Below are 9441 nucleotides of genomic sequence, written 5' to 3' on the forward strand. Positions count from 1 at the left end.
TCCAATGAGAATTATGGTTTATTTAATGTTTGCTCTTCACAAAGTAATACTTTTAACATGCACACAATGTAGCATTATCATGCTACTTAAAAGGCAACAATATACTCATTTACTGTGGAGTACAGGCAGTATGGATCAAAATAAGCTCCGAAGTTCAGCAGCAGGTGTCTGGGTCTGGTATTAGCGAATGTGAAGGCCGCATATTGGACCAGCCCCTCGCTGTCTCGGAGCCTCAGTTTCCTCTTCTGCACTTCGAGGTGTTTGGTTATCAATGGGCTCACACCACGCTCCCGCACCGGGCAGGGATTTGAAGAGCCGATTAGCCTCTGAAAGAGAAAAACAACCTCTACAGTACTTCCGGCCCCATGTCCTCGGAACCGGCTGGGCAACTCCTCAAGGGCGGGGCCAGGCTCGACCCCGCCCCGCCCCAGGCCCGCAGAACCCGGCCCAAGCCCCGCCCCGCGGGCTGCCGCGTCCGCGGCGCCGGCGTCCGGCGGAGGCGTTAGAGCGCGGGGGCAGCGGCGGGGCGGGGCGGGCGCCCGAGGGAGGCGGGCCGGGGCGGCGGAAGAAGCCCAGGCCGGAAGGAGGCGGCGGGAGGGCGGGAGGCAGGAGCGGGCCCGGAGCTGCTGGGCCGGAGCGGCGGCGCCGCCATGTCCGACAGCGAGAAACTCAACCTGGACTCTATTATCGGGCGCCTGCTGGAAGGTTGGCCGGGACGGGGAGGTCGGCGCTCGCCGCGCCCTGGCCCCCTGCCCGGCCCGGAAATGGCGCGCGGGCGGGCCTGCAGTTCCCGGGGCCAGCTTAGACAGGACGGGTGCGGGCCGCGAGGTCCCGCGGCCACAGCCGCTCCCCCAGGTCGCGGCGCGCCTGGGAGGTTTGGGGCCACTCCAGCACCGGGAGCAGACCCCTCTTTTGGGCCAGGGGCGTACGGGTTGGCCTGGGGTCTTGGGGAGAGGGAGAAACCTGCGGAGCGTAGCCCCCCTGGAAATGGGTCCTGCGCTGTGGGGTTTTGGGTGGCAGGCCCTTGCGCACAGCAATCCCATCCCTTCTCTAGTGCCTTGAGGGTAGTTGGGGTCCCATCCTGGGAGGCATGAGACGGAGGTTCCCGAAGGCTCAGCTCCAACAGCTGCCCCTGGGCAAGGAGGGACCCAGGCGTCCCCAGAAGTGCCCATGGGGCTACCGGGGACGCCCACCTTCCTCCTACTTGAGGGACCAGTGTCCTGACGTCCCATTCCGCTCCCAGTGCAGGGCTCGAGGCCTGGAAAGAATGTGCAGCTGACAGAGAACGAGATACGTGGTCTGTGCCTCAAATCCCGGGAGATTTTCCTGAGCCAGCCAATTCTTCTGGAGCTGGAGGCACCCCTCAAGATCTGTGGTGAGCCCCCTAGCCAGGGCCCTTTGCTTACTGAAAGTGGCATTGCCTGTCTCCCCTCTCCCACAAAGTCCCTGGATCTCTCCTCCCTTGAGCCCAGCTTTGGCCCCCGAGTTCAAGTCTAGAACCCGCAGCTAGTGCTGATCTGGTCCCCTGGGTCACAGGTGACATCCACGGCCAGTACTACGACCTTCTGCGGCTGTTCGAGTACGGCGGCTTTCCTCCAGAGAGCAACTACCTCTTCCTGGGGGACTATGTGGACCGGGGCAAGCAGTCTCTGGAGACCATCTGCCTGCTGCTGGCCTATAAAATCAAGTACCCAGAGAACTTCTTCCTGCTCCGTGGGAACCATGAGTGTGCCAGCATCAACCGGATCTACGGTTTCTATGATGAGTGTGAGTAGGTTGTGTGTGGGACTATAGAAGTCCTGAAGGGCTCTCCCTGCTATTCAGTGGGACCCTCCTGTTAGCCTGGCAATAGGGGTGTCTGTGTGGACACCTGCTAGACTGCAAGTTCCGTGAAGGCAGGGCCCTGCCCTCCTGGCATGGTGCCTGGCTCTCCAGAGGGGCCTGGGATGGTCGCTGGCTGAAGGGCTCTCCTGTTCTGATGCAGAGCCCTGTCCAGTGACACTCCCTTCCAGTACACACGTTACTGAAGCACTTAGGATGATCTAGACTGGATTTGCTGGCCAGAAGCTTGGGATAAACCAGGCCTGGTCTTGACCTGGCCTCAGTGCTTTGGAAGAGGCTTGTTCAGATTGGAACTCCGGGGTTCCTGAGGACTCAGCTGCTTTGGGAAGGCTCGTGGGCATTGGGGTGAGGGAAGGGGGGTGTCCCTTCTTGCCTCCTAGCTGTGTCTGAACAGCCCAGAAAGAACCTTGGGCCCAGAACCCCAGGCTGAAGGTGGGGCAGACAGGCCTCCTTGGCAGCCACCTCCTTCCTCCGGGCAGGCAAGAGACGCTACAACATTAAACTGTGGAAAACCTTTACCGACTGCTTCAACTGCCTGCCCATTGCTGCCATCGTGGACGAGAAGATCTTCTGCTGCCACGGAGGTGAGGGCTGCTTGAGAAGGAAGAGCCCAGCCTCCTGGGGGCCTTGGAATGAAGCTCTTATTAGCCGGGGGACCTGTTCTCAGTTGCCTGCAACAGCTCTCCCTGGGCTCTTGGCTGGTGTTACTTTTTCCAGGAAGTCCCACCACACCCCGGTGTTAGGCAGCCCTCACTCCCCTGCTGTAGCGTTGTGTGGAATTGGCTCATCTCCTTACAGGGAGCTCTGAGCTGAGGGCAGGGACCTGGAGAGGCAGGTGATGGGTTCTGCCTGCCTGGAATCCCAGGGGTGGTGGGAGGAAGGCTGAGGCTGACTGACAAAGGGTTTCTGGAGAAGGGGGGTCCTTGTTTTGAGGCTTGTTTGAAGAAGTGTCCCCCGTTTCCCCCAGGCCTATCTCCAGACCTGCAGTCCATGGAGCAGATTCGGCGTATCATGCGGCCCACAGACGTACCTGACCAGGGCCTGCTGTGTGACCTGCTGTGGTCTGACCCTGACAAGGACGTGCAGGGCTGGGGCGAGAACGACCGTGGCGTGTCCTTTACTTTCGGGGCTGAGGTGGTGGCCAAGTTCCTGCACAAGCATGACTTGGACCTCATCTGCCGGGCGCACCAGGTGGGCTGGCAGCTCTGGACGAGGTGGGAGCAAGAGCTGAGCAGCCAGCACCTGCTGAGCTAACTGCCCCCATCCTTGTCCAGGTGGTAGAAGATGGCTACGAATTCTTTGCCAAGCGACAGCTGGTCACACTCTTCTCAGCTCCCAACTACTGTGGCGAGTTTGACAATGCGGGCGCCATGATGAGTGTGGACGAGACACTCATGTGCTCCTTCCAGGTGGGGATGGAGGAGGATGGGGCTTGCGGCCCATGGCTTCACCCTGTGAACCTGACCAGCTTTGTCTCTTTCAGATCCTCAAGCCAGCCGACAAGAACAAGGGGAAATATGGGCAGTTCAGTGGCCTGAACCCTGGAGGGCGGCCCATCACCCCACCCCGCAACTCCGCCAAAGTCAAGAAATAGCCTCTGGGAGCCTGCCCTCTGCCCCAGATGGTGGATTGTACAAAAATCACATGGCTGTGGGAGGTCACACTGGCCCTTTGGGCCCACCTGTCACGGGGAACACAGAGCCTTGGTGTATTTTTTTTTTTTTTTAATGAATCAATAAGCAGTGTCCAGTCCCCCAGGGCTCCGTCTGCCTGCACCTGTAGTGGCTGCAAGCAGGACCCTGGGGCTGAGGCTGCAGTTCAGGGCAAGCAGGGCCAGGCTGGGAGTCTCCAGCCTTGCTTGGCCTCACGGCTGGCAGCAGGATCCTGGGGCAACCCACCTGGTCTCTTAAATAAAGGTCAAAGCTGGATTCTCACCACAGCCTCTGTCTCCCTTGTCCTGGCTTGGCAGCCCTTCTGCCCAGAGCCACTTTTGGGAGGGCAGGCTTGCTGGGCACAGAGTCCAGCCAGGGCAACCCCAGCTACATATGCAGGTCTGCAGGGCTCTTATAATTCCAAGGACCAAAGAACATTAAGAAAAATGTGTGCCCAGAATTTGAGGGATGCACAGATCATGATTGATTGGTAAAGACAGTGAATCAACAGGGGCCAGCAGCCCCACAGTGATTTTTTTCCTTAGGGCGGTGGGCTTAGGAGAGTCAGGTGGCCAGCCCTAGGGACATGGTTGGAGTTTGGTCTGAGGCCCCGTGTGGACCTCTTGTCTGGTGGCAGCAGACATGATTAGTTGGAGGCTGTGCGGGGATGACAGGACCATTGCCAATTCAGGGTGGGGACCAGCTCAGCTCAGCACAGCCCACCTTCACCACATACCAGGGCAGAGGTCCAGCCTGGGGGGCAGGGAGGCTATGAACTCATCTGTTTGAGGGCCTCTGGACACAAACTAGGGTTTCTCAGTTCAGCCTTCTCCTTCGCTGTCCTCAGCCAGCACAGGACTGGGGCCCTGGGGGGAGTGTGCAGCAGCCAGGATGGAGCCGAAGAACAGTGAGCGGAACTGAAAGAACAGGAAGCAGAGTGTGTTCTGCAGCCTGCGCCTTCCTCCCTCCTGTCCCTGCCTCCACCTCCAGCCCCTACCTTCTTGGGTGGAGGAGTCCCAGGCACTGTGCTGGGCTCAGCTTCATCCTCATCCTCGTCCTCAGAGCAGGGGCTGGGGCTACACTTAGGCTGGGGACTCGGCAAGAGGGCGATGCAGGGCGGTGCCCGTGAGCCCTCACTGCCCGCAGTGGTTTCCATGGCAATCATGTAAGAGTCAATGTCGTCATGGACAAAGTCATCCAGGTGGGGTGTGCTGCGGGCAGAGACAGTGTCAGTGCAGAACAGGGAGAATAAAGGGGGTACAGAGGCCGGCCCCCACAGGGTGAGAGAGTCTGGCAGTGGGGAGGGAGGCTGTGACCCCAGTGATCTCGGCTCCACTATTTCCTCATTTGGAGAGAAGGGGATGCAGGCAGGACTTAGGTGGCGGCTTACTGGAGGGATAGGCCTGGAATCCACTTGATCAGAGTTCAGGTAGGGGCCTGAGGGAGGCACCCTAGAGGCCAGTTTAGCTCAGCAGAGGGAGGGGAGCAAGTCCTGTGAGCTGGACCACCGGAGCCCAAGCCCCAACCTTCCCAGAAGACAGAGCTGGAGAGCCTGGGGGCCCAGGGACATGCTGGGCGGGGGGCCAGACCAATCCTCTGCTTAAACTGCATGGGACCCATCCCCCCCAAACCAGCTGCCCTGCTTCCCCCCTACCCCAGGCAGTCCCCTGCTTCCCTGCAGCCCTAACCTCCTTGGCCCAGGGGGAGGCTGAGGGGAGGCCTTAGCCAGAGAAGGAAGCCGGCCCAACCCTGGGGACACATCCCTGGGTGGGAGCGGGGTCTGAGCACAGCTGACCAGGAAGGCCGAGCCGTGGTGGATGGAAGCTGTGAGCACAGGAAGTGTGTGCTGGGGGAGGCCCAGAGGCTGGAAGCAGCAGGCCGCGGAGTTGTGGGAGCCCTCACCTGAGTGCCTGTAGCAGAGGCGGCGGCTGGCGGAATCCTGGGGCATGCAGCTCCTGGCAGGGTGGGTCGGGCTCTGAGAGTGTGGCCAGGACAAAGTGGCCATCCAGCAGAGAGTCCCTGATAGCAAAGATGGCTGGCCTGGGCAGGTAGCAGGTCCCGGACAAGGTCAGAGCCCTTTAGTTCCTGGCATCCCAGAGCCCTCCCTCCCCTTTCCTGAGGCTGGGAATTACCTGCCCGGTGCATCGAAGTGAATGTTAAGAGGCAAGTTTGCTGACTCTGCAAAGCTCAGGAGCCCCTGGGAGGGGACAGGCAGAGCAGTGAGGCCCAGGGGTGCAGCACAGCAGACTGGGTAGTGTGTGGGGCGGGGGGGAACCTTACCCGGAATTCTTTAAGGCAGAAAGTGATGGCTACCCCTTCCTGAGCCTGCAACTGCTGGAAATCCTCCTCCCCAATGCTCATCTCAGTCACCATGGCTTTGATGGCACTGTCTGTGGGGGCAGGAACAGAAGGAAGCCCAGCTCCCCCTAGCCCCCCCCCCAGCTGTGCTCCCCTCCCAGGCCACGTCCAGCTCCCTCACCTGCCTCCTCCTCCTGGTAGCTGCGCAGGATGACCCTGCGACCATGGCCAATGCCCAGGGTGACTTCGGCCAGCGCAGGAGGGAAGGGCAGAACAGCCTCCCCCAGAACCCTGTGAGGACGGCACAGTATGACATCCAGGGCTCAGCCTGCCCAGGGGCTTTGTTCTCAGAAGAGCTGAGGCAGGGCAGTGACCAGTGCCCAACGGACCCACCATGGACTAGCATGCCCCAGGGAGAAGGACAGTGTTCAGGTCACTGGTCCCTGTCCCATCAAAAGCTGCCTGGCTCCTGTAAGGGAGAAGCCCACGGCAAGGGACAGGAGACAAGAGCAAAGCCTAAGAAGGTGGCAGGAGGGACAGGCCGCCTGCACTCCGCGAAGGTGGGCAGGCAGCACCTGCCCATTCAGGTGGAAGCCACACCCACGCCGACCCTGTAAACTCGGCCTTTAGAAAGAGCTTTAAATCCCTGCCTTTTAGGGATAAACACTGCTGAATATTTATAGATGAAATAACATCTGGAATCTGCTTGAAGACAATTTGGGACATGAGCTGACATCTGCTTTTATACATATTTGAAATGGTTCGTAAGAAGAAAAATAATTGTTCACTCAAAAAAAACAGAGAAAAAAAGAAATGGCCCTAAAATCCACATCTGAGACGGCCCTCCCTTTCCCTCTCCCCAAAGAAGCCCTGAGTGGGATCTCAACAAGACTCAGGAAAACAGACTGTCAGGATCCAAAGGACCTTCAGGTTTCCATGTCCCATGTTGCCCGCAAGAAACAGACAGATCTTGGGTTTATGCCAACACAAGTAGCACCCAGGATGGGGTGGGAGGGAGCCACTCCTCTCTGCGCTGGTGTTCGCCAGGGACCTCAGTCGCCACTGGGGTCACCCTCTCCTGGGCCCTGCACACTCCCTGGGTGCTCTGACTGTGCAGAATGGCCCCACCCTACAGCTGCTGGTTCAGGCAGCCCCCCTGGACCATGACTTCCCTCCCTGGCCTCCTGAAGGCCAGAGCCCAGGCGGGTAGGAAGAGACTGGCTGCCCCGGCGGGAATACCCACAGGAGGACTTCTGAGCCTCGGAGCCCCAAAGCTTAAAGGCTGTTCAAGGCTGTTCAGCTGGAGACCTGCCTTCTACACGGGGAGTCAGAACGGGTCTGAGAGGCCGGAAAGCCAATCTAGACTTTAGGGTAGAGAACACAGGCCCCCGAAGACAGCGAGGAGCATGAAGCAGGGAGCACCCTGTCTCCACTCTCGCCTCTCCCCATAAAGAGCCAGGCAAGGGCCTGAGAGCAAACTGGGCTGGATGAACTTTTTGAAGTTCACAGAAACCCTGGAAGGACCTTCTTAAATGGACCCTTGAGGCCCAAAGAAGGGAGAGAGACACCTAAGGCTCAGCTTGCAGCCAGGGTACGCGCTCACCTTGCTGGGGCCCGGAGCACATGGGGGCACAGGGCTGGGTCGTAGACAGCCTGCAGGGATTCACAGTCCTGGAAGGACAGGTTGTGAGTCTTCCTCACCCCTGGACGGGCAAACAGGGTCTCAGTAGGCCTCACCAACCTCCACCCCCCTGGCCAGCCAGCTGCCCACTCACCATATCTGCAGTGCAGCTGGACCACCAGGTAACTACTCTTTCCGTTCAGAGAAATGCAGCATTTCTCTACAGTCTTCTCCACCATCACCAGAGAGCGGAAGACGGACAGGAACGACTGAGTGGAGGGAACACAGCAGCCCAAAGCTGCACCTCTTCCAACCGGTGGTCCTGAACGTCCCACATAGGACCTAACCCATCAGGAGCTCAGCAGTGTCACGCCAGGACAGGAGTTCTCACAACATGCAGGACACTCATGCCCTTCTAGGCCTTTGTTCATGCTGTTCCCGCCTGGAATGCCTTGAAATAACTGCCTACCTTTTCAAGGACCAGTTTGAATGTCACCACTCCAGGTCCCTGGCAGAATCAACCACCCTCTCCATATCTCCCATTACTCTCTGTGGTTGTCTTCACTATGCCCCTCACTGCATTTTGCCCTGGACTGCTCCTGCATACATCTCTCCCCGCAGTTAGCATCTACTGAATGCCCCAAAGCCAAAGAAGATGCACTGTTGGTGGAGACTGTGGGGGCAGGGGCAGTACCACTGGTGAGGGAAGGGCCTCACCTTCAGCAAGATCTTACAGCGCAGGGGTTCCTGACCAGGAGTGGCCGCCTGGTACTGCTGGAAGAAGAGTGGAGCAAAGAGGAAGCAGGCATAGGCAGAGCGGGAGGAGTTCACCGTCCGGAGAGAAAGCTGGGCCAGGAAAAGCAGAAGAAAGGGATACGGTCAGAGGGCACGGGCAGACCCAGCCCTCTAATCCACTTTTGCTCACACTTGGTCCAGCACCATCACCTGCTGAACTCCTCCCATCCTTCCAGGCAGCGGGTACACTCTCCATGAAGCCCTCCCGGGGTCGGAGGCAGCACTGCTCCCACAGCAGGGTCCCTACACAGCCGTGAGCACATTCTGCCTTTGCCCCTAGTTACTGCCACCTGCCACTGGGCACTTCAGGGAGGGCAATTGCTCTCTATTTGTACAAGGGCCTGAGTTGATGGCAGGGGCAGGGCCCAAAGGGAAACTGCGCAGATAAATCTGCCCACAGGCATACTGCCTGGTGAAGGTGAGACTCGAGCCCAGCATAAGGCTCCCTTCCCTGTTGGAATCCCACCCTCCCCCATGCCCCAGCCCCTCACCCCGTCTTCCAGGGGCTCCAGGTAGAGCTCGTCCCCGATACGGGACAGGGAGTGGATGGCCTTGCCGAACACTGCGGGCAGGTGGGGAGAAACGGGAGTTACGCTGACGCCTCCGGCATTTACACGTGCCCCCGCCCCCCAGCCACCCCCAACTCACCTTTCACGTTGCCGCCCGTGACCAGACACTTCATGCTGCCCCAAGAACCGAGGCCGGGCCTGACCTGCAACGGGCTGAGTCTGGCTGCTGGCCCGGAGCGGGCCTCCGACCCGGCCCCGGCCCGCTGCTCCCTTCCAGGTCCCCAGGGCCGCGGTGGACGCGGGGGGCCTCTTCCCGCTCACCGCCCCCCTTCCCGCTCACCGCCCCTGCCTCATCATTGGCCCGCATGGCGCGCCTCCGTCACGTGAAAGAAACGCTCCAGACGCCGCCGTCACGTGACGGAGACGGTGGCGGTTTTGGGTTCTGGTCACGTGATCGGGAAGCGCCTGGAGCCTGGCAGGCTTTCTACTACTCACGGTCCGTTACCCGCCCCTGGCCCTGCCGCGTCCGCAGGGAGCCAGGCTGCTCTGCAGGGCCCACGGCGGCTGCGCACCGCGCGCGAGGACTCGGAGGACGCGGCCCCAGGGCACCCGGTGCGGGGGAGGGAGCGCGGGACTCGCCTCCTGAGCTGTGCCGGCGAGCCCGCCCGGGCCGCTCATTGAGCATGGATTTCCTTGGGTGTCTGGGGGATACGAATCGAAGTAA

General features: G+C 60.0%; 2 protein-coding genes across 4 annotated transcripts; one reads left to right on the forward strand and one right to left on the reverse strand.

Moving 5' to 3' along the window:
• The first annotated feature begins 545 nt into the window (after window positions 1-545).
• Window positions 546-3776, forward strand: PPP1CA (protein phosphatase 1 catalytic subunit alpha). Its single transcript, XM_017653791.3, has 7 exons — window positions 546-705; window positions 1244-1375; window positions 1537-1767; window positions 2322-2426; window positions 2810-3033; window positions 3117-3251; window positions 3326-3776. Exons 1-7 carry the CDS (start codon window positions 651-653, stop codon window positions 3434-3436), a joined length of 993 nt encoding a protein of 330 aa, XP_017509280.1. The 5' UTR covers window positions 546-650; the 3' UTR covers window positions 3437-3776.
• Window positions 3777-3993: 217 nt separating this feature from the next.
• On the reverse strand, window positions 3994-9108 carry RAD9A (RAD9 checkpoint clamp component A). Of its 3 annotated transcripts, none has more exons than XM_017653790.3 (11): window positions 8857-9108; window positions 8700-8770; window positions 8131-8259; window positions 7568-7682; window positions 7396-7495; window positions 5974-6083; window positions 5775-5884; window positions 5627-5691; window positions 5397-5513; window positions 4492-4705; window positions 3994-4411 (listed from the first exon to the last, which is right to left on the reverse strand). In XM_017653790.3, the coding sequence occupies exons 1-11, from the start codon at window positions 8888-8890 to the stop codon at window positions 4316-4318; spliced, it is 1161 nt and encodes a 386-aa protein (XP_017509279.1). In that variant the 5' UTR covers window positions 8891-9108; the 3' UTR covers window positions 3994-4315. The 3 variants fall into 3 exon arrangements, with proteins under 3 accessions (XP_017509279.1, XP_017509277.1, XP_036851390.1); XM_017653788.3 differs by having other exon boundaries at window positions 5397-5534; window positions 8857-9103; XM_036995495.2 differs by lacking the exon at window positions 5627-5691 and having other exon boundaries at window positions 5397-5449.
• Window positions 9109-9441: the final 333 nt, after the last annotated feature.

The sequence above is a fragment of the Manis javanica genome, chromosome 11, assembly GCF_040802235.1.
Source record: "Manis javanica isolate MJ-LG chromosome 11, MJ_LKY, whole genome shotgun sequence".
Taxonomy (NCBI): Eukaryota; Metazoa; Chordata; class Mammalia; order Pholidota; family Manidae; genus Manis; species Manis javanica.